We start from the raw sequence: 24,903 nt of genomic DNA on the forward strand, positions 1-24,903 counted from the left end.
GATTGTAAGAAGGGAACTAAAGATTCACACAAACAAAAATACTCATTAAATATTACACTACTACTTCAACTGTCTTCCTATGTATGCTGTGCTATACGTTTCTTACACTGATGACCTCCATTCATACCATGGTGACAATTCAGTAATTCAGTATTTGATATTTTTTAATATAGAAAATGTAAAGTAATGCACTTAAGAGCTAAAAATATGCATGCAAGTTGCATAGAAGAACTGAAGATGAAAAAGGATCTGGGTGTTCTTGAAAATCACAGATTGGCAATAGCATACAATGCCAAGCTTGGGTTAGCAGACTACTTGTATGCATTACAAAGGGTATTTGCTGAAGAGATAAGACTATAAGACGGCTTTCACACCAAGGCGGTAAAACGCTGCTATTTTTAGCGGTGTTTTACCGTCAGATTTGCAGCGCATTTCGGCCGCTAGTGGGTCGTTTTTACCCTCCCACTAGGGGCCGAGAAAGGGTTAAAACCGCCCACAATATGCCGCAATAGTGACATTTTTCTGGCGGTATTGCAGCGCTGCCCCATTGATTTCAATGGGGAGCAGCGGTGGAGGAGCGGTAAACACACCGCTCCTTCACCGCTCCAAAGAAGCTGCTGGCAGGACTTTTCCTGACGTCCTGCCAGCGCACTGCTCCAGTGTGAAAGCCCTCAGGCCTTCACACTGGAAACAATGTAGCAGAAGTTTAAGGGTGGATTGCAGGTGCTATTTCTAACGCTACAGTGCCTGCAAAAATGCCCTCTATGTGAAAGGGGTCTGACTTTTCCACTTTACATAACTCTGGTTTAGCCACATCTTGAGTATGTTGTCCTCAGAAAGGATCTGCTTGAGCAGGGAATGTAGATAAATTCAAAAACCTTTTTAGGCAAACGCAATGTACAGGAATCTTGAAAATGGTAGTGATACACACACACACTCAAGTTGAAGTGAATAGACTGGGGTCTTTATGCAATCTTACCAACTATGTAACCAACGGTCACACATTTTGCTAGTTTCAATAAAAAGGAGATCCAGGTGAGTTTATAAATTTTTATTAGAAGACAGGACAGGGGTATGAAGGCACACCTAAAAACTTGTTCTAAATAGCCACATACAGTATGATGATAGTAGATAACTGTAGATTTAATGCTAACATAAAGGCATACTTTTACTTTGAAATATTTATGCTTTTAGAAGTCATTATACTTTCAGCTGGTCCATGTGGAGGATATGAACTATCTTGTCTTTAATTCTGGTACTGGGAAACTACATTTTTAGACATGTAGGTCCTGCCCACAAAGATGGCAGGCATTAAAGAGCTTATGACCACATGTTTCTAATTTTAATGGAATATTTTGCTGAAAATTAAGGCAAATTCTTCACACAATACATTCACATACCTCATAAATTCTGTAGACTTTTTTTTTTTTTGTTGACAACGGTAGGGCTTTAAAGGGGTTGTTGCCTATATTATACAAGAGTGGGTGGGTTAGATTGGGCCCTAACTGTGTCCTGATCTAGTGTCTAAATACACTGGTGTCGTGAAATCTTAAATTATAGTTTTGTGCTGCATATACTGACTGCAATCTCCATGCAAGGACGTTCCCCAATATACAGTTGTTCTCATAAGTTAACATACCCTGGCAGAATTTATGATTTCTTGGCCATTTTTTAGAGAATATGAATGATAACACAAAAACTTTTCTTTCACTCATGGTTAGTGTTTGACTGAATACATTTATTATCAATCAACTGTGTTTACTCTTTTTTTTAAATCATAATGACAACAGAAACTACCCAAATGACCCTGATCAAAAGTTTACATACCCCAGTTCTTAATACCGTGTATTGCCCCCTTTAACATCAATTACAGCTTGAAGTCTTTTGTGGTATTTTTGGATGAGACTCTTTTTATCTTCTCAGATGGTAAATCTGCCCATTCCTCTTGGCAAAAAGCCTCCCATTCCTGTATATTTTTGGGCTGTCTTGCATGAACTGCACGTTTTGAGATCTTCCCAGAGTGGCTCAATGATATTGAGGTCAGGAGACTGAGATGGCCACTCCAGAACCTTCACTTTATTCTGCTGTAGCCAATGACAAGTCAACTTGGCCTTGTGTTCTGAATCATTGTCATGTTGGAATGGCTGATGAATGCAAATGTTCCTCCAGTATTTTCTGATAACATACTGCATTCATCTAGCCAACAATTTTGACCAAAATTTCCTGGGCCTTTGTAGCTTACACAGTCCCCAAAACATCAACAATCCACCTCCGTACCATTCATCATGGGCCTTGTTGTCTCCTCTCCAAATGTAGCGTTTATGGTTGTGGCCAAAAAGCAAAATTTTGGTCTCATCACTCCAAATGACTTTGTGCCAGAAGGTTTGAGACTTATCTCTGTGCTGTTCGGTGTATTGTAAGTGGGATACTTTGTGGCATTTGTGTAGTAATGGCTTCCTTCCGGTAACTCGACCATGCAGCCCATCTTTCTTCAAGTGCCTCCTTATTGTGCATCTTAAAACAGTCAGACCACTGAAAATATTCTCCCTGTATGTTTGTTTTGCCATCCCGGTATATGGATATTTGTAATGTCTCAGCCTTTCAATAAAAAATATTTAAAAAAAAAAAAACAGTCAGACCACATGTTTTTTCTGTATTTCACCTGAAGTTATTTGTGGCTTTTTCTTTGCATCCCGAACAATTTTCCTGGCAGTTGTGGCTGAAATTTTAGTTGGTCTACTTGACCATGGTTTTGGTTTCAACAGAACCCCTAATTTTCCACTTTTTTATTAGAGTTTGAACACTGCTGATTGGCAATCTCAATTCCTTGGATATCTTTTTATATCTCTCTTTCCTGTTTTATACAGCTCAATTACCTTTTTCCGCAGATCCTTTGACAGTTCTTTTTCTTTCCCCATGACTCAGAATCCAGAAACGTTAGTGCAGCACTGGATGAAAGATGCAAGGGTCTGTCAGGAGTCCAGAAACTCGTTGACCTTTTATGCACACACTAATTACAAGCAAACAGATCACGGGTGTGGATGGTTACCTTTAATAACCATCCAAACCCCTTTGTGCCAAAATCACCAGGGTATTTAAACTTTTGATCAGGGTAATTTGGCGAGTTTCTGTTGTCATTATGATTTAAGAAGAGTAAACACAGTTGAGTGATAATAAATGGCTTCAGCCAAACGCTAACCGTGAGTGAAAGAAATGTTTTTTGTGTTATTTATATTCTCAGAAAAATGGCCAAGAAATCATAAATTCTGCCAGGGTATGTAAGGTTATGAGCACAACTGTAATTACTATTAAACAACAAAACATCTGCTCGTCTTTAACATTAAATACAAAAATAAATTACACAGCTTGATCATAAATATTAAATAAAATATAATAATATGGGAATTTAAATAAATAGTATAAATAGAGTTCGGAAGTAAGGACAGTGCAGTATTCGTATCTGGAATAATGTTAGGAATATCAGAAATCTAATTTTTTGTTTTTTTGGGCTCAGCTATTGTAAATCATTAGATGTTAAGTAGCTTAGAGAATACCTTTCTGCAGGTATGTACTTCTGTTTAAGTAACACAAGGGAAACTTGTGGTTTCCTAAAGAGTCTGTGGGAACTTGGAACGCGTCTGTTCTAAGGTGATCTGATTGAAATTGATAGTACAGCTTTTCTTACTAACATTCAGGAATAAATTAGGTTTTGAAAAAAAAATGTTAAAAGCTAAAAAGGTCTTTAAAATAAATATGCACCAACTTAAACATTTATGAAAAATATGAAAACATTTCCCAATGCTAGTATTCCTCCTCACTGAAGGGACTTGCAGTGTAGCGTAGCCAATGGCATGCATTTCTTTTCTCAGTGATTCTCTTTTGAATACATCTGGCCTTGCAGGGTAATAAGTGACTCCACTCCCCCCCCCCCCCCACTGAATTAAATATTGGTTTAACTTATTATAACAAAATAATATTTAAAAAAAGTGTAACTTTGGGGAGCGTCCTTGCATGTGGCACTGTATATGGTTTCTGTGGTCTCACATGATCACCAGTGACAAAATGATTCATGAAACTGATCCTTGGTGTCTGTCATGCCTCTTATATAGGATCTGGTACATTTGTACATGTAAGGGTAGGAAGGTCAATTTTAAATATAAATTGCAGGTTGTACAGGGGTAAGTTATGTATGTTGTACTTTTTAATTTTTTAGGGGCGAAGGCTAAGAGAAATGTGTGTGGTTATAACCAAGAGTGCCCTAGCTTGTCAGATATGGGGGGGGGTGTATTGGTGAATTTAGGAAATGGGTCCCACTTGCCCCTTTTTTTTGGGGGGGGGGGGGTGAGGTATGTAAAAAAAAGGAAATCAGAAATAAAGACAGATTTATTGTATGCTTTAGTATATTTTCCCATGTGCTATTAATATGTATGTGTTTTCACAATACACATTTTAATAATAGGGTAAATAACCTGAACACATGAATTAATTTTGGGCCAGTATTACCTGGAAATATGATCATAAATGTGGAATATCTCTTCACTAGCAGCTATGTCCTTGGTTACAATAAAAAATTTACACATTTGTTCTATTTTAAGTGTATGTGTTTTTTATTTATTTTTATTTTTATTGCTTTAGCTACAGTAGTAGCTGTCAGTTTATTGTATGCCGTGTCTCGTTGGGGAGATTTCCCTTCATGTCTTGTTGCATCTCATCTCTACAGATATGCCCCTCTTAGACAGTTATCACCAGAATGTGTATCCTTATTGGAAGATTTCTACTTATCTCCTTTTTTGGTGACAACTGTAAAATTTTGGATTTCTTACTTATTACTTTCTGTCTGAGTGACAATGATCACAAGGACAAATATAGGGTAAATCTACCCAGAGTTGAAGAGATAGCATTAAAAGACTGACAGAGGTTCTAACTCTTCCAAAACAAACAAAAAAAATGGCTGTACTTTAGGAGATTGAGGCCCATTAACCTCGGACCTTGAGTCAAATTTAATGACTTTTTCACTATTTATTTATGTTGAGCTTTTTGTAGTACTTTTTAATTGCCATAATTTGTAACAAGTATATCAAGTACTATTTCTAGACCGTGAAGCAAAACAGTTGTTTGCTTCTGGTAGTGTGGGTTGAAAAGATGTTCAATAAGGCAGGTATAAGAACAGTAATTTGTAAAAACTACAATATAACTTTTTATAATCATTAGGGCATAACCTCTGGACTTGGCATAATAATTATTTAAAAGCAGAAGAGTTTGCTTACGGAAATACCCATAACTTATAGCTGATGGTGATCATAGCTGTTGTCCTAAGTAGTCTACAAAAGTTTAACAGCACCTTACACTTCCAATCTGGAAGGAGTCTTAAAATGACAGATAAATGGATGATGATAATTGTCATAAGTCGATGAAGGGTTCTGGGTTAGCAGAGAGACACATTGGAGGACATGGCCACTCGACTCCGAAGATGTTTGGCAAAATCCACTTGTGTCTGGGAGAGAACCTGGTTGATGATAGACTTGGGTAACCACCCCTAGGAGAAAGAAATTAAAAATGAGGTGGAGTTAGAATTCCAAACAAGACCAACATGATAAATTTGAGGCATGTAAAGTGCGTTATGGGTGCCAAGTAGTCCCTATCTGCAAAAGCATATCTTATTTTCATTAAAATCACTTTTGTCTCATTTCCCTATTTTATTCAACCTGTCAGTTACCCATCAAACCCTTATGGCCCCTTCATTTCTTTAATGAAAATTCTAACTTTAATGTATGTTGAAGGATGAAGGTCAAGTGACCTGTAAACAGTAGCTGTTCCTATACAATACTGTGGCAAAAAAATGTGTTCGTGAGAACCCTGTATTTTATTTATAAGTTAAAACCGAACTTATTAAAAAAAAATAAGTTAAAAACTGTTGGGTTCTCTTTGCCTAATTTAATTTCTACTAATTATCTTTGTCTAGTAGGTTTAAGTGCTCCGAAGTCTTCATATTAAGTTGTTCCTATCAACGTATTGTTCCACTATGCCAGTTAAATGTTGATTGAGTAGCCACATTTAATGGTGCAGGCAGCAAATCTGGTTGTTTTTGTTGCTGTACCTTAAAAATAGATGGGGCTAAGCTTTGTCTGTTTATTTTGTATTTAGCCCAGTTTAGGTGCTCCTATAGGTTTATATAGTATCACGCTTTAAAGTGCATTGACAGTGTGGAGTATTTTATGTTGTTTACTGTATTATACATATTTGCAAATGTTTGCTTTTATAGTTGTTGTTTTTCTAATTGAGTTGTCTTTGCTGGCTAGCATGATTAAGTGCTGGGAATTTTTTGTATTGTTCACAGAAAATAGATGCCTGTTGTTATGAACCATCTAGCACTCACCTTTAGGTCAATACTGAGAAGCCAAGTTAGTTTAGTCTTTGATGGATCTTCAAGTACCGGATGTAGAACCATACATGTAGGCCCGTTCTCTGCCCTGGAATCAAACACATTATACACAAGTTAGATACTTTACTCCTTGTCTCAGGAGTCTGATATGCTGCATATTATCAGTGTGTGTGGAGTTTTCTCATTACAAAAAGAAATATACATAACTCAGCCACACAGATAAAGACTAGCTTGATTGGTTTCTATGGTTCAGGTTACTATTCTTCATTATTCTTTGCCATGCATTAAACCCTAAAGGGGAAAAGTGTAGCATAATACACAATTATTTTAAATCCGTGAAATATTTGATGATTGGTTGCTTTGTGTTTCCTACAAATTGCAGATTTCTCTTTTGGGCATTCCTCCCTGAATGCGCAGGGCCCTAAACGCAAGTACCAGTCTGTGTTCAGCCACAGCCTGCCATAGACTTGGAAGCTGCATCTGTCCCTAGTAGGTGCAGTAAAACCCCACGAGGGATGCACTGTAGCTAGACAGCCCTGTGCGCAAGTGGCCATAGGGTATTAAGGGCAATAGGACAGTACAGTTTTTCTTAGTAAAATTCAGGAAAAAAAATATTAATAGGTAAAGCCCCAGGAAGAATGCACTGTAGCAAGATGGCCCTGTGCGTAAGGGGGCTTAGGGTATTGAGGGTAATAGCAGTCCTGTTTTATACTTTACGACATGAGACAGCGCTATTAGAATAAATACAAAAACAAAAGAAAAACAGATCAAAGTGTCCCAAAGGATTTCACCTATACAAGATTTATGAGTGCCAAGATTTCAGCGCCAAGGACCACTGGTTTGTATTATAGTAGCAGATAGCATGGGCAATAATTCAACCCTGCAAATGCTCAAGAATGAAAACCGTAATACCTTACACCAGGAATGGCGCTTGGATGACAGTGCTCACCCACTCACTGATGAATGTGAGGGAAATGACACTGCAATAGTGCAGAAACTATATTAAAACAATGTACAATAAACAAAAACAAACAAAGGGGGCTTAGGAGCTGGTAACCCTGTAAATAGAATAAAGGATACTAACAGACCAGGAGTGCCGCTATCGGCAAAGAGGAGGGACTTCACCTGTATGAAAACAAAATCGGGTAGGGGGGAGAGAGTGCGACCACCCTGGTGTAGTTAGTTCCATATAATTTATTCCAAAAAATTTAAAATATATAATTCATCCACTCTTGTGAGTATATATATTTGAACTTGTTTGGAATAAATGATATGGAACTTGCTACACCAGAGTAGTCACGCTGTCTCTCTCTCTCCCCTACCCAAATAATTCCACCTTCCTTTACTTACTAATATTTATACCTAACCTTCCTGTGTTGTGTAAATTTATTAAAAATCTATTTTTATACTTTATCAGAACTGACAAAAATGAATTGCAATTAGGCTATTTTATTAAATGCAAGTACAAATTACCTGATGTAGCCTTTCTGTTCTGGCATTCCTCCAAACCTTGTTGACATGCCGGCCAATATGCAGGTGGAGCCTCTCCTCTTGTTGCACCGAACACTTACAAAATCCCGAGGTCCAACAATATTCCCCGCAGTCTCTGCTGCTTTCTCGTGTGTTATCACGGTATCGTTACCAATCCTTTGAAGAATCTGCAAAGAGAACAAAAGTGTTTTAAAACAGCAATCCTACTAATCATGATTTTTATCTTGAGGGGATAAATAGCAGAATTTTCAGATAAAATATAATCTTTTTTTTATCTTCAATAAAAACTTAATTTTGTTTATACCTGTAACTGTGAGCACAGATCATCACTATATTTACTATAGAACTATTGAGGAAATATGTAATCTACCATTTCTAAAATTCTTCTTTTGAAAAATGCTATTTTTTTTGTCTGTCGTGCTTATTTAATTTCTTCAGTGGTTTGAGTCACTGACCAGGAACAGGTTTGCATACTAGGAGTTCTGACTGTTCTCTAACTTTGGGTGCAGCTTCCACTGGGTCAGTGGCTCAAAAATGCTTGAAACCAGAGCCAGGTAACTAGCATTTTCAGAAGTAGGTAAGCTGTGGAAGCCTTCATATTTCCCTCATTACAGGCTTTATTTAAAGCAGAACTCCAAGCAAAAATCATCACCTCAGTTACATTTTCAACAAGTCTGTCCTACTGTTAAGTATACTCCATGTGCCCAGCTCAATAAACTTCTCCCTCTGAAATTATGAGTCACCTAATAGCTAAGATATGACCGCTGATTTCTTCCTTGGAATATGAATCCCCATTTTGTGAGGGACAATGTCAGAAGTGAACAGCACTTTGGTGAGGTCATCCATCTGCTCTCCATTCCTATAAATGTATGTACAGTGCAGAGGTACCCTTGAGTGTAAGGTGCAAATCTCTTATCTGTAACCAGGGTTGAAGGGTTCCATTTATATTTCGGCTCTTGTGACCAGAGCAGGGTTCTAACTCAAGTATTAAACCAAGGTAGCTTTGAGCACTGTAGTTGTGATGCTTTAAGTAATAGCATATTATTTCAACCACAAATTGGAGAAAGACTCGTAAGTTATAATTTTATCTAGAGAACTACATAATAGCCAACACCACTCTATAATCTTAGAGCTGTAAAAAAATTCTGTAAGTGCCAATATTTGTCCCAGCAAGTTGTCACTTTATACAAACCGCACACATTTACCCGCTGACTGTTAAAAAGGCTGAACCATTGTAAACATATTAATGACTGAGATTAGAGTCCATCAGACTCTAAGAATGTTCTTCTGTAGAAAATAAAGCAGATGCCAAGGCCATTGTGATAAAGGCTCAAGGAAATGCGGGATATCAGACTTCTTCCTCCAAAAAAAACTAGCAGGAGGCTGCAATAATTTTCAGTATGTTGGAATTGGCATTATTAGGATAAGAGCCTCATTATAACAAATAACTGTTTTGAGGGTGGTTATGCATAGGCCAGTTATGTGCCATTTGGACAACCTGATGCCGTCTGGTGCTTCCCTATAGGGAAGATAGGAAGTGACCCCAACCATAAGAAGTGCTTATTGTAATACACACGTCTTTCCTACTTGTTTGCAAACTCCAACTGTCAAATCATTCTCTTTTTATGGTGGAAAGAGAAGAAGGTGCCCAACCAATATGCCACTACTTCATGTTGGGTGACTCACACGTATGATTTGGCATCTCACTGCCTTGTTTTTTGAATAAATATCTCCCAGTCCTAAAACTATGTATTCCCAACAGAGACAGGAATTCCCTTGGGAATGAGTATTTTTGAGAGAGGGCTGCAGTGGTTCTGAAAATACTGCAATATAAGGCTCATGCATTGAATGGATAGGGAAACATCTAACATCTACCTGACCTAAAAATCTATTAATACTTATATAGTTCTTGATATGATTAGTGAAGGCACTTTTCTAGGGAAGAATAAAGTGGAAATGGCTTAGATAGCTGTGATGGGATTTCTTTATTCGGAAGTAGGTCACTGCAGTGGTGGATGGGGCTGGATGGGCAATAGTAACTTGAGGGTTAACTGGGAAGCACCTTACCTAGAACTAACTAGAGTACATATGGCTCCCAACCCATCCTACTTTTCATGGGTCTTTGTTTTCAATATGTCTTTCTGAATTCTGACATTTGAATTCTATGTCTCTTTCTCAGATCTAAAATCATGATGTGGCTGGCTACTATATTTGCCCTTGATGTTTCAAACCATGGCCAATTTCATGCCTGTTCGATGACTTGCATCCTATCGTATTTGGTTCCTTACTGCTAAGTTTTTTTCAGATTAGTGGGTTTTCATAAAGGCAAGGCATTAAGGCCAGGACAGAGTTAAAAAAAAAAAAATTAAAACTGCCACACTATATTTTATTGTTAAATAGACTGTGCAATATGGAAAATTTAAATTTTTTTTAATTTTTTGTTCAATCTGTTTATTTGGTTTTCTTGTCATAGTACAGAAAGTGCAAAACCATGACAGGTATGTAAATAATTCCAATACTGTTAATAAGACACATAAAGAGAACATATTAAGATGTGAAACAAACAGGATCAAATTGCACATCAATATGACCGATGATGATGGATAACCCTACATGATGTAAGGACATTAGTTGTATCAAAGAGACCTATGTATACATACAAATGATATTAAGTATTCACAAACAGACTGGGTTTCCCCTCCGGGTGAGACTGAAAGTGAACCATCATAAAAGACCAGCAATGTGTAATGTGTTTAGGCTTCATCACGTGGTCACGAACCATATAACTAGGGTTCTTAAAATCTGGTCAATACAGAAATTGAACCAGAAAAAAAAGAGGAAAAGGTGGAGGGGGGGAGGAGTCAAAGTTGAGGGCAGTCAAGGCAATGTCATCCCAGACCTCAGGTATCTCTAGACAAGTATTGTATCCAGGGTTGGTTTTATTGAATTTAGCCTGGTTGTTCTAGAGATTGTAGGTCATCTTATCATTAATCATGATCCGTTTAATTTTTGTTTGATATAGTCAAACATTACTATTGATTAGTTCCAACAATGTGCAATGGCTATCCTAGCGGGCAAAATCATGTATGAAATTAGGCATGTGGTGTGTTTCGACAGTTATCCAATTTCTGACAGATAGCAATGGTGTTCTAACAAGATTTACGTCTGTAACTGAACGGATAAAAATGAACATGGTGATTTCCTGACCACAGTGTCTAAAACACAGGGAGGAGGCTTGTGAATTTATCTTGGCAATCCTTGAGGAAACCATATACCATATCAATGGCATCTTGAAGTGAGATTCCACGAAGCATGTGTTAATCAAAATCTTAGAAAGTTTGATTGTGCCATACCATTCTGGGAGTTCCCAAGAAATGTTGAGGTCTTTTTCCCAGTGTTCTATGTAGGGAAGCTTGTGTGCGGGGTCAGTCAGATAGCTATATACAATAGAGCAGGCATCACTAAATGGCGGACCATGGTTCGGTTCCGGCCCCAGTGGGCATTCTGCTCTGGACCGCAGCCTTGACAAGTAGTTTCCTGTGTGTCCTCTCCCTGTCGCCAGCTCGCCCTCCTGACTGCCTGACGATGCAGCTATATACACAGCGTGGAAGGTCCATGCCTTCTCTAATATCACTGCACCCTACACTGGCTGTCTTATTCACAAAAAACATGAAGCGAGGCCACTCTGGACAAAGGGTGAGACTTTTTACATTAAGAAGTGGTTGCTAGGCAGCGGGGAGGTCCCAGCAATAAATCATTCACAAAAGTCCTGCCCATTGTCCAGAGTGGCCACGCTTCATGTCTTGTGTGAGTAAGGTAGGGTTCTGTGGGGAGGGGGGAGTGCTGTGATGTAAAGGACAGGGGTTTGATATCAAGAGAGGACTGTGATGGGGGCTCAGTCTGTGATTGGGGGGTCTGTGATTTGGTGGGTCAGTCTGTGATGGGTCAGGACAAGTTTGTGATGGGGGGGTCAGAATGTGATGGGAGGGTCTGTGATGGGTCAGTCTGTGATGGGCAGGGGGTCTGCGATGGGTCAGGTCAGTCTGTGATGGGGGACTGATGGATCAGATCAGTCTGTGATGGGGGGGTCAGTCTGTGATGGGTCAGTCTGTAATGGGGGGATGTGACATAAGGGGGGTGGGGGCTGAGGACACTGATGTAAAAGGGGGTCTGTGATGTGATGGGAAGGGGGGGGGCAGAAGACACTGATATAAAAGGGTCTGTGATTTCTGCACTAGCAAAACACAGGCCTCTGCAAGGGCAGTAGAAAATAATTGTTTTCTATGTGTCCTGTTCACACTGCAACAGCGCTCCTGAGCAGTGTGGTGCAAAATGCATACTGTTTCTATGCACCGCAACTGAGCTGTGGTGCATAAAAATGAATGAAATGTATTTTGACATTTTTAATAAAGTTGAATAAAATCAAAAAAGCACAAAGTATGATATGTGTGGGTCATAAAAGTTTGTGCATGTGTGGTGGTGGTGGTGGGGGGTCGCTGTGATGGAAGGCTGTGGAGTGGAGGATATCATGTGGAGTCGTAGCACCAATATGACATTCAGACCTCCCTCTGGAAGAAATTTTTTCCAACCGGACCCCCGTGATTTTTTATTCAATACCCCTACAATAGAGCTACGGCCTTTGTATCTGGTTTTACAATAGCTCTCAAAGAATGACAATAGGGGTTGGTTAGTCCTTGTTAAGTTTGTCCTTCAAGTATAAAGTGATTTGGTTATATCGAAATAATTTAAATTAAGGTAGTTGCAATGTGGATTTATAATAGCAAATATTCTTCTTTCAGACATTTACTTATCCTTAGGTCAGTATTTTTTAATCATGATATTTTGGAGTCTCACACCAATCCCACTGATTTTAATTGAGCAGAACAAATGGCAGGTCGGAGGCTACGTTTGACCTGCTATGCACTAATTTCTTTGAACACAGCATATCTTTTTAAGGTGCTGGCAAAGCAGGCCAAATGTAGCCTTTCCTTGGTAAATACTTCTTTGCCATCAAATGCATGCATTTGTGTTTAAATAACAAACTCAGATTGCCCATTGGCGTGACCCCTTTTCTGGTTCCATTAGAACTGCATGGTCATATTTGGGCACACTGCTCAACTGTTAACAGCAAAGTGGAGGTAATGTTATGAACATAAAAGTAGTACCATGACTGTCTGACTATCTATTTCTGTGACATCACACAGACTTAACTCATGTGAGGTTATAAAATACAATTGGAACACAGTCTGTAGGCAGGATGAGCGCTATAAGCCAAAGCTGTGATCTTATTGGCCATACTAAAAGTTGTTAGTTTTGATACATGGGGCCTACAAATGGCCACTGGTGCTCCGTGACATGTAGAAGAGCAGCTGGTTTCCAATCAAAGCCATTTCATACTAGCAGTGCCCAAAAAAAAATAAAAAATCCCAAAGCCACAGTCACATATTTTTTGGTTTAAAAGATGACCATGATTCACATACCAAGTTTTGTCAAATTCGCACAAGTCCCAGTAGTTTCATGTTCTAGTGCCTTACAACAAAAGCCCACCAAAGCTACAATAAATGTAAGATATATTAGAGTGTAATGGGTGCCTTGAGCATTTAGGCAAGTCTGGACATAGTAAATGGCCACTAAACATGAAGCACAAAATACATTTTACAATAAGAAAACTATTCAGAATTAGACCTCACCAGGAAAAACATCAGGTATTTATCCTACCTTGATTTCTTTGACATTGGGATTCCACTCTCCCATGCTTTCCATGTTGTCCACCAGTTCTCCATAAACTCTATCCAGAGGCTTTTCCACAACCGCCTCAAGCTTAAAGACCTTTCCGATGTCTGGCAAGACCTTACTTAATACTTTATCTCCATTTTCCTTTAAAAGGATAATAAACATTTAGTTGGTTGAAGTAAATACAAAGATTAGTTTGATAAAGGCTTTCTCAGACAGAACACTGTGTACTTTTTCCAGAAATAAGTGTCAGTATTTATTGGCAGATGTATGTCTACATAGTTTAGACACTTGCAAAGGTACCTTGATGCAGCAGTCTGGCTTACAAACCAGACTTTTCTGGCCAAACTTCTCTTGTGGGTCACAGCATTAACTTTTTCTCTCCTGTGACACAGAATTAGCTGGTATCGGGCTATAGCCCGCTGTCAGCTGATATCATAAAACCACTCCAGGCTCTGGAAGGATCCTGACCATATTGTTGAGATCCACCCAGCTGCCTGATTGACAGCTAACTTTGGCTCTGGCGTCAGTATTTTAATCACTGACCAGGAGCAAGTAAGAATCAAATTTGGTCAGAGTAAAGTCAAGTCAGTGACCCCCAGTGTTGGATCCTGTAAATCGGCAAGAAAGTCTAGCAAGGTGAATTTTAAGATGTAGGTCAGCAATGACTGCTTACATGAAACTTTACCGACGGGTGTCCTTTAATGTAGAGAATTTCCCTCCTACTCACACAGTGCTTGCTAAAGTCTGTGTGACGCACATCTATATAGATAGGCTGCAGACTCCATGTGAAATAAACAAAGTGAGTCAGAATCTCTGGCATACTTCTGTATTAATTTTATGCTCAACTGACACACTTTTCATACATCCCTTCCCAATAGTGTGTCCCTTTTTTAATTTTGTGATTTTAATTAAACAAAAAATATGGACTTTCAGTTGGAGAGCTGGAGGAAACATCAATGAACTACAAGTGCACTGTTTACCACACTTGTGTTCCATTGAGAACCACAAGTTCATCTGATCTCTGTGAATAAATGACACAGCTGTGGAAGAGATCCATTTGCACCCTAAATACGAGTGTAATGTATCATGGTGCAAAAGGGGAAGTTAGCCTTTAAAGTCCATGTAAAGCATCTCATTATTTTACTCTAATGCCCTGTACACACGGTCGGACTTTCCGATGACAAAACTTGTCTAGCTTACACATGGTCACACAAAGTTGTCGGAAAATCCGAACGTTCTGAACGCGGTGACGTAGAACATGTACGACGGGACTATAAACAGGCCAGTAGCCAATAGCTTTCATCTCGTAATTTATTCTGAGTATGGGTGGCACTTTGTCCGTCGAAATTGCCTACACACGATCGGAATTTAAACGATTGGATTTTGTTGTCGGAAAATTTTAGATCCTGCTATCAGTGCTGTAGGAAGGGGAGGGGGGTGCAAGACTGGGATTTTTTATCATTTAACTAGGCTCCGGTAGTTGTCAATCTATGGGGCTGTGGATGGAGCTGGGTATGGCTATACACTTACGGGGCTATCAAGAGTACCAACAGTTAAGCAGCTACGACAGCAAGGGTGTGACCCTCTCAAAGAAAGTACCTATCCTATGGTTCCACTGGCAGGATAGATAGATATTTACAAAATATTCTGTTAGTACTTGTATGGGCAGCCTATAGTGCATATGCAATTTTACTGTTTAAGCTTAATTGTGTAATTTATATATTGTCCGACTGTAAGCTGATCAAAAAATATAAAACTTGGCTTACCGCCACAATCTCTACTTTCCATCCATCCTGCTCTCCAAGGATGCTCATTGACTTCTTTAATGCCTCCTGTCCCTGTTTGATGTAGGATATCTCTGCTTCGTTAAAGACTTTTTCTTCAAGCCTCGAACCTGATGGAAATAAATATTCATAAATTCATAAACAACATTGCTGATGTTGATGAATGGGCACTCAATAAAAGGTGATTCCAACTCAAACACAAGAATACTTTCTGTTCAGCCATGAATGATGGCAGACATAAGAGAGATTGATGGACTTACTGAGTAAGGAACTCCTTCTTCGAACTTGGTTTATCCATTGACTGGGCCCAGGTCCAACCAGAGCAAGTTTCTCCAGTTCATGTGAGAGAGCTACAGCGGCTGTCCTCCGTAGACCTACCAAATGAATACAGCAAGCATACATTAATGGGTTATAAACAATATTACTGAATCTAATCTGCCAAATCGAAATACACCTGCAGGAATACACATTTGTATTTAATTATTGCTGCACTCCAGGCAAACAGCTAAATACACAGCTGCAATGCATATATGAGAGCTGTTTAATCTGTAAAAGGATTTGTAAATCTTTTCATCCAATCTTGTTATACATTGCCAGACAGCAAGCCAGGTCCTTGTTGATTATACTGTAGTAAAAACTCAAAGTGATATTAAAGGTATTTTATTTTATTTTTTTAATGATAAACCCCTTACACTAACCTATGCTGTGTAATGGTATACCAAATGTGCGGCGCTAAAAATAAATGAAATTAATAAAATATAAATTAAATTAATATTAAACTAATAACGACATGCATATATCCTATAATGAGAAAAAGTCAACCATAAAATTTAATTAAAGTGCACGTGCTCCGTGTGATGCACACAAATTCTCAATCTAAAAAGTCCATTAAAACATAAACATAGAACGTGATGGTAATATGTTCATGCAATGTCCAAATAATATATATAGGGAAAGTGCACATGCTCTGTGTATTACACAAGAATCCTTAATATTTCAACAGTCCAAACATAAACCGAGATGGTGATTTCTTCATGTTATGTGCACACACTACCCACCAGGTGTACCCTCACCTTTTTAGAAAAACCTGAGATAAATAATATTATCAGCTTGGGAAGATCCTCCTATGGTTCCCTTTTCATGTAGTGGCTAGTTATGGCTTAAATGCTGCTACAATGGTCACTCCTTCCTCCTAATCACAATCCACTGTTTCCTCTCCTAATATATCACACATGTAAAAAACAATATGTGACTTTTTCACATTATAGGATATATGCATGTAGTTATTAGTTTAATATTCATCTTATTTATATTTTATTTATTATTTTATTTATTTCATTTATTTTTAGCGTCACACATACCAGTTTGTATTGTCACATTTGGGAAATGTGGGTAGTGCTGGCAGCTGTTTATTTTTATTTTATTTTCTATATTATTATTTTTATTTATTATTTTATTATTTCATTACATTTTAATTTTATATTTAAAGTTTTTGACTTTGGCAGTGTAGCACTATAGCAGTGTGGCAGCTCACAAGGTTATAGCTACTTGTGTTACTCTGTGTAATGGTTTTGCACATAGCAGCCCTGATCCTCCTCTTCTTGGGTTCCCCACCAGTGCTCCTGGTTCCTCTTCTTCTCCCAGCTTGCTATGGGGGCACTCGTGCATGTCCGCTCCCAAGCCAAGCTTGGAGCATGGCTCTTCCCCTGGCTCTGATTGAGAGCGGCGGGAGCCAATGGTTCCCGCTGCTGTCTCTCAGCAAATTAGAAGACCGAGACCCAGGAGAGCAGCTGCGGGGAGAGCTGCATACTGAAAAAACCTACAGCCTCGGCACATAAACTTTCATTTATAAATATTCATTGATAGCCACAAAGGATATCAATTCATGCTATGTGCACTAAATGCCTTTGAGAACCTTGGTATTACATTATTTGCAAAATTGGTAGCAACATCTGCTGTTTACTTTCAGTTTCTAAGGACTACATTTCCCATGGTACCTTGTTGCTTACAAGCAGGGATTCCTGTACTGACTCCTCCTCCTCTCAGAACCTCTGTAGCTCAGAAGGCAGGCTCTGTGAAATGTGTGACACAGCAGTGCCTACTCTCAAGGAATACCTTGTCTCCGCCTCCTTATGTAATGGGTGGAGCCTGCTGGGTCCCTCCCTCTGTTCTCTGCACAGGTTATGTACAATGCAGGGATGATGTCACTGCTACTGCTACATGGCACACAAAGTGGAATTATATCTTCTGTGGCTATTAAGTATTTTATTTAAATGGAAGTTTAACATTATCTATAAATGTTGCTCTTTAACCGCTTTAGCCCTGGAAGATTTTACCCCCTTCCTGACCAGAGCACTTTTTGCGATTCGGCACTTGCGCTTTTAAACAAAAAAAAGCAACAATTTTGAAAAAAAACGCATTATTTTTTACTTTTTGCTATAATTAATATCCCCCAAAAATATTAATAAATTATTTTTTTCTTCAATTTAGGCAGATTCGTATTCTACATATTTTTGGTAAAATCGCAATAACCGCATATTGATTAGTTTGCGCAAAAGTTATAGCTACTACAAAATAGGGGATAGTTTTATGACATTTTTATTATTCTTATTTTTTTATTAGCAATGGCGGTGATCTGCGATTTTTATCGGGACTGCGACATTATGGTGGACACATCGGACAATTTTGACACTATTTTGCGACCATTGTCATTTATACAGCGATCAGTGCTATAAAATGCATTGATTACTGTGTAAATGGCAGTGAAGGGGTTAACCACTAGGGGGCAATGAAGGGGTTAAATGTGTCCTAGGGAGTGATTCTAACTGTGGAATGGATAGGCTTCAAGTCACGTGACAGCGATCACTGCTCTCGATGACCGAGAGCAGTGATGACTCTCTGTCATGACACAAGCCAGAACGGGGAAATGCCTTGTTTACATAGGCACTTCCCCATTCTGAGGCTCTGTGACACGATCGCAGGGAGACTGGAGGACATCAAGTTCCTCGGCTCTTGAAGGTGACGTACAGGTACACCCATTTGCCCACTGCTGCCATTGTTCCGACGTATATCGCCATGTGGCGGTCGGCAACTGGTTAATAGATAGCACAAAAAAGCCCAAAACATTTGAAAGTGTTTGCCCAGCTTTTTTTCACTTCTATTTCTGCATGTTTGATTGTTGCAGAGTTCCCCTCAATTCCAGTCTGGTGGAACCATTGTCAGCACGACAGGAAGTGAGAATAAATCCCTTTAACCTCCCTGGCAGTATTCCTGAGTGTGGTTTGGGGTTAAATTTCAGTACCAATAGCGGTAACCCCCGAAGCCACACTCGGGATTGCATCTCAGGATCCTGGTGCAGGTTACTTACCTTGTCCCCAGGATCCTGCAATGTTCCCCCACTGTGTCTGCAGGCCATGTCCTCCGCCCCAATGCCTCTGTGTGCCGGACTCCGATCCCTGCGAGCGTTGCGATGCACGGGGTGGAGCCCAGCGGCAAATTCAAAAAGTACAAAATTCATAAAACATACAGTACACTGTAATCTTACAGATTACATTACTGTATGAAATCATTTCACCTCCATTTTTTCCCAAATGCTTTGTCCAGTGCCCTGCATGCACTTTTATATTATATATACTGATTATTCTGCCTGGAAACTTGAGAATATCCATGGCAACCAAAAAGTGTCCTTTTACGTCAAAAGTGGTTTTAGACCAGCTAGAAAACAGCGATAATGACAGCGATAATAACAGCACTGATAGGTGGCACTGATATGCGACACAGACACTGATAGGTGGCACAAATAGGCACTGATAGGTGGCACGGATTGTCATGGATAAGTGGCATGGATTGGCATGGATAGGTAGCACGGATGGGCATGGATAGGCGGAACGGATGGGCATGGATAGGCGGCACGGATGGGCATGGATAGGCGGCACAGATGGACATGGATAGGCGGCACAGATGGGCATGGATGGGCACTGATAGGCGGCTAGGATGGGCACTGATAGGCGGCATGGATGGGCACTGATAGGCGGCATTGTAATTTAAAGTTTTGTAGGGATGGATGCCAATCAGTGCCAAACAATAATGCATGCCAATCAGTACTGCCCATTGTGGGCACTGATTGGCATCCATTATGGGCACTGGCTGGCATCCCTGGTGGTCTAGGGGGCATACCTGGTGCTGGGCATCTCCTGGTGGTCTGGTGGCATCCCTGGTGGTCCAGTGTGGGCATCCTCGGGGGGCTGTGCTGATAATCGATCAGCACAGACCCCCCCCTGTCAGAGGAGCAGCCAATCGGCTCTCCTCTACTCACGTCTGACAGACGCGAGTGAGGAAAAGCCGATCACCGGCTCTTCCTATTTACACTGTGATCAGCCGTGATTGGACACGGCTGATCACATGGTAAAGAGTCTCCGTCGGAGACTCTTTACCGAGATCGTAGTTGCAGGGTGTCAGACTGACACACCGCAACAACGATCGCCGCGATGCGGGCCCCCGGGGGCACACAGCGGGCTTGATATCCTGATCACGTCATATGACGTCTGGTCAGGATATTACAACCACTTTGCCACCGTCATTTTGCTATATGGCGGGCGGCAAGTGGTTAGGGATGTGGCCATGTTCAGAATCAACCAATCACATTCAAATTGATGCCAAATAGTAGTACACACCTGCAATCAATGAAAGTGACTCTGATTAAGCCCAAGTTCCGCTGTTCTAGTAGGAGTTGCCTCCTACAGCAAAAGCCATGAACAAAAGCATCAAAGGCATCTCATTGTTGAAAAGTATCAGTCAGGAGAAGGTGCAAAAAATTTCAAAGGCGTTAGATATGCCATAAGACACAGTGAAGACAGTCATCAACGAGTGGAGAAAATATTGCACAACAGTGACATTACCAAGAACTGGATGCTGCTCCAAAAGAAAACTGCCCTGGGTGGCTACCAAGTGTCCTACAGCAACATTAAAGTGGTAGTAAACCTTGGTAAAAACAAAACTGACCCCCTGCAGGCTCATGTCATTAAGTGTTAGTATGCACTGCTTACTAGCATATTATGAGAGACTTGCCTAAAAATGGATCCACCCAGCGGCATGCTGTCACTGCTGACAGGGATTCCATTTTCACTCGGTCTTCCTTGCAGGTTCGTGGGCTCCGGCCATTTGTATGGCGGAGCCGTGATAACGTCACTCCCGCACATCTGCGCAGCACAGCTCTCTCAATGGATGGTGTCCATTGAGAGCGCAGTGAGCATACGCTGGTGCACGCTTAGAAGATATTCACTGTACCTACAGGAAAGCCTTATTATAGGTATACCTATTACCTTATTATAAGGTATTACCTTATTATAGGCTTACCTGTAGGCACAAGATAAAAAAAACTGAGTTTACTACCGCTTTAAAGGAGATGCAGGAATTTCTGGCAAGTACTTGTTGTGAATCACATGTGCCAGCAATCTCCCATATTCTTTATTATCAATTCTAATTTTATTTTAAGTTATTATAAAGTATTACAGATATTCCCATATTCTTCATATATCTGGTCTGTAGGGTAGAGTGGCAGGACTGAAGCCTTTTCTTACTAAGAAAAACATACAAGCCTGGCCAGGGCTGCTGTTAGAAATCATGGAGCCCATACAGCCTATCTGACAGGCCCCCCCAAATTAATATTAAAATTATATTTTCATTTAAAAAAACACAAATTGCCCTGGACCCCCACGTTCTTCCTCCTTCACCACCACGAGATTCCAAGCAAGATCTATAGGAAATCCATCTTGCCTCTCCTGCTCACAGCAGTGAAGACCTTCATCCCACTGTGTTGGAAGCAGACACAGCCTCCAGTGGTAGCCATCTGGTTGAAAAAAGTAGCCAAAACCAATGGAGGACCTGGTGGCCACGGATAGGGGCCTCCAGGAGAAATTTCTAAAGAAGTGGTTTTATTGGCACAAGTTTATTTATTCTGATCAGCATACAGAGTTGGTGACTTAACTCCCCTGGAAGCTGGGACTAATGGAAAGGCTCCCAGGATGTGGTTTGAAGGTGCTGGTTTGTGGTTGCCCTCCCCTCCCCTCTCTTTCTTCCCCCCTCTTTTTTGTTACTTTTGCTATTACTCTCCTTTGCTGCTTGGCCCTTTGGGTCATACCTGCTCTCAATCTTTTTAAAAAAACGGTGTTAACTGTAAAAAACTGTGCGGGATACGGATACTTCATAGTCCTTGAAGCCCACTGTGGCCTTATATGTGGAAATGATCCACTGTATGGTCAACATTGTGGAGGTTTCTGTATCACGTATGACTTATTGAAATAAGGAATTGAAAAAAAAAAATCATTATTTGTGGGCAGCAGGGGGAATCGAATCCTGGACAGGGAAGGTGATCTATGAGGCATGGGGGGGGGGGGGGCAATTACAAGAACCGATCCCCTGTGTGTCTCTCCCTGCAGCATACATCCAAATCAACAAAGGAATGGCTTCACCAGAAGAAGATCAAAGTTTTGGAATGGCCCAGCCAGAGCCCAGACCTGAATCAAATTGAAAACCTGTGAAATGACCTGAAGATGGCTGTGCACAGGAGATGGCCTCACAATCTGACAAATGTGTAGCACATTTGCAAGGAAGAGTTGGCAAAGATTTTCAAGGCAAGTTGTACCATGCTGATAGACTTCTACTCAAAACGACGGAATGTTTTAAGTAAGACCCATTATGGTACCCACTCTATAAGGTAAAAAATGCTGAAAGTCTAACTTTTTGATAAGGCACTTGCCAATTAAAGCATGTATAAACCCAATAACAAAAATGTGTTGCAGCTTACCAGTCCTTAGATGTGGTGGCTGCATTTATTTTCTTTTTTATGCTTCATCTGTTATTTTCACCTAGTGACCTTGCCAATAACACACTTCCCACCCTAGGGTGACAACATTCACTCCCTATTGTATCTGTAGAGCAGCAGAGTTTTCACTCTAGGACAGGACTACAGAACGCCCTCTTTCCTCTGCATAGTGCAGGCAGAAAGCACAGGAAGCTTCCAGGATCAACAGGATTTTTTTTTCACTTATCAAACAGATATACCATTTATCAAATAGGTGTTAAAACCCTTAAAGAGCAAATAAAAAGTTCATTGTTGGGGGTCTGTATAAACGTTAAATGAACCTCCTACAAAATATTTATTTAACTAAGCCCAGATAGAGTAAAGCTGGCCATAGATGGATTGAAATTCAGCCGGTTCAGCAGGGACCATATGAATCTCGATCCATCAATGGCTCTTCCTGCTAGAGAGAAGTTGATATAATGATAAGCTTCTCTCAAATGGAAATGTTGGAAATTTTTCATTTGATCAGCAATGCAGCCAATCCTGCGGTCAGAATACAATGGTACAGCAGGAAGGATGGGGGGATCCCTTTGTTTTGTTTTTTTGATCAGTTGGCTATATGAAAAAAAGATCAAACTTTGGACCGCTTATGGTAGCGAGAGGTTCAGCATCTGAGTATTTTCCTCCTTAGGACCTGCTATGCTATCTCTAAATTCGGTAAAAAAAAAAGTTCCCAACATTTTTTTTATTTTTTTACATTACCATGTTACACAAAGGACTTGTTACTCTAATGCAATAAACAAAGCAATAAACGCTCTATATTCAGTCATGGTTCTAAACACAATAGAACAATACAACTACAGTAATACCTTTTGGATTTCGAGCATAATTAGTTCAGGAAACATGCTTTTAATCCAAAGCACTCTTATATCAAAGCAAATTTCCCCATAAGAAATAATGGAAACAGATGATTCGTTTCACAACCATCTATTCATAAGTCCTTCAGTTTATAGTCCGTATAAAAAGATCATAGCAGTGTGATAGGTTGTGTAACCATAAAATGTCCATCCACAAATGGAAGCCTCCACAAGGGGATTAGAAACAAAATCCAGCAGGAATTACAGAGTATAAAAGAGAAGAGAGGCGCTTGTGTAGCAATATAGTTACATTTAATGAAGGTACAACATTTAGAAACTCACCTGGTTGATTATTAAAAGAGGCACATCTAAGTATGCAGGCATCTGGGGTAAAGTTGTCCATGTAGACCATCTCCCCATACCACTGGCTCTCACTGCTGTCAGTCTGCAATCGTGACCGGGAAGACTACCCTGCAGTAGAGAGAACTGAAAGCGAGGCTTGACCCGCTCGTGGATCGCAGAATGGAAGGGATGACGTTGATGGCAATGAGGAGGATGGTCTATGTGGACAACTTTACCCCAGATGCCTGCACACTTAGATGTGCCTCTTTTAATCATCAACCATGTGAGTTGCTAATTGTTGTACCTTCATTAAATGTAACCATATTGCTACACTTAGAGGCACCTCTCTTCTCTTTTATACTCAGTTGTGATGTGACACTACTTGTATATCAAGACATCGCTTGTAGATCAAGTCAAAATGTATGAAAAAATGTTTGCTTGTCCTACAAAATGCTCTTAAATCAAGTTAGTCTCAATCCAAGGTTTTACTGTACATCAATAGTTTGTAAAATAGGTCTAAAAGGAAATCTTTTTAACATTAACAGAATTGAATTTTTTTTTTACCAAAAATAATAAAATATAATTTTGAAACCACACAATGGCAGATTAGTTGGCTAGTCCATCTTGCAGGTTAGTTGACTGAGTTTTATGGCAATACATCACCTGTCATGTTGCGTAGATGTCGGTATGATATCCCAGCACACAGCTTGAATGTAGCAGGTAGCATGTCTTCAATGAATGAAATAAATACCCAGTAGAGGAAGGTAGTGTGAGCTGGTGATCACCGGTTAGGTATTTGGTGTTGGTAGTTAGGCGGTATTTCCAGGCTCTATGTAGATGGTCGGTATCTCTAAGCTCACACTGTATGGGCAGTCTCCTGTTGGTCTAGGTGTGTAGGACCAGTGACAGGATGATTATCTGAGCTCTTGGTCGATGTGATCTGAACTGATGGGCATGCTCCGTAATTCCTTTTAAATGCTCCAGTGTGAAGGATGGCATGCTGTAATGACACAGATAAGGACATAACATCATTTACTGGAGGCCAGTAGGAGCAAGGACAAGAGCTACACAAACATGTCAGCTGATGATTAAGACCTGATACAACACATCAAGGCAATGATGAAGCAACAGCCTCTATGACATTAACCCTAGCTAAGGCAATTCATAAAATACTGTACTATAACTGTGCAAAATATTACAAAATGTCCTTTAAAGTGGGGAAAGTTCTTCTTGTCTCATCATAAGGGACTAAAATGACTGGTGTGTTTTTTTTTTTTATAAGAATAGTTATTTGTTTAAAAAAAAGTCAGAAAATTGCGATAGCCTTTGTTGCAGGACAGCTGTGATGCACTTAGATTATGTTGATTATAAATTGAACTGAATTCTGGTGAATGATAAACTCACCTGTACCCTCCATAATAGTATCACTAAATGTTTCAAAATGTGGGACCCCTGGATTAAGTACATCTCTCCTGTGGACTGAGAGTGGATGGACCTTCTTATCATTTA

At 39.9% G+C, this 24,903-nt stretch overlaps 1 protein-coding gene across 1 annotated transcript; it reads right to left on the bottom strand.

Moving 5' to 3' along the window:
• Window positions 1-1,036: 1,036 nt before the first annotated feature.
• Window positions 1,037-24,356, bottom strand: STAR (steroidogenic acute regulatory protein). The gene is made up of 7 exons (XM_077469973.1): window positions 24,058-24,356; window positions 15,654-15,767; window positions 15,376-15,503; window positions 13,592-13,750; window positions 7,856-8,040; window positions 6,377-6,470; window positions 1,037-5,536 (listed from the first exon to the last, which is right to left on the bottom strand). The coding sequence occupies exons 1-7, from the start codon at window positions 24,119-24,121 to the stop codon at window positions 5,426-5,428; spliced, it is 855 nt and encodes a 284-aa protein (XP_077326099.1). The 5' UTR covers window positions 24,122-24,356; the 3' UTR covers window positions 1,037-5,425.
• Between the last annotated feature and the right edge of the window lie 547 nt (window positions 24,357-24,903).

Source organism: Lithobates pipiens, unplaced genomic scaffold (genome assembly GCF_037356315.1).
Source record: "Lithobates pipiens isolate NorthernLeopardFrog02 unplaced genomic scaffold, aLitPip1_a1.2 Scaffold_8, whole genome shotgun sequence".
In the NCBI taxonomy this organism is placed as follows: domain Eukaryota; kingdom Metazoa; phylum Chordata; class Amphibia; order Anura; family Ranidae; genus Lithobates; species Lithobates pipiens.

Bases quoted from the DNA above. Each gene is read 5' to 3' on its own strand.
- STAR (XM_077469973.1), bottom strand. From the start codon at position 24,121: ATGCTACCTGCTACATTCAAGCTGTGTGCTGGGATATCATACCGACAT. The intron at 13,751-15,375 runs GTAAGCCAAGTT...ATCCTTTTAAAG, and splicing joins GGAAAGTAGAGATTGTGGCG to GAAAATGGAGATAAAGTATT. The intron at 6,471-7,855 runs GTAATTTGTACT...GTTTGATTCCAG, and splicing joins GAACAGAAAGGCTACATCAG to GGCAGAGAACGGGCCTACAT.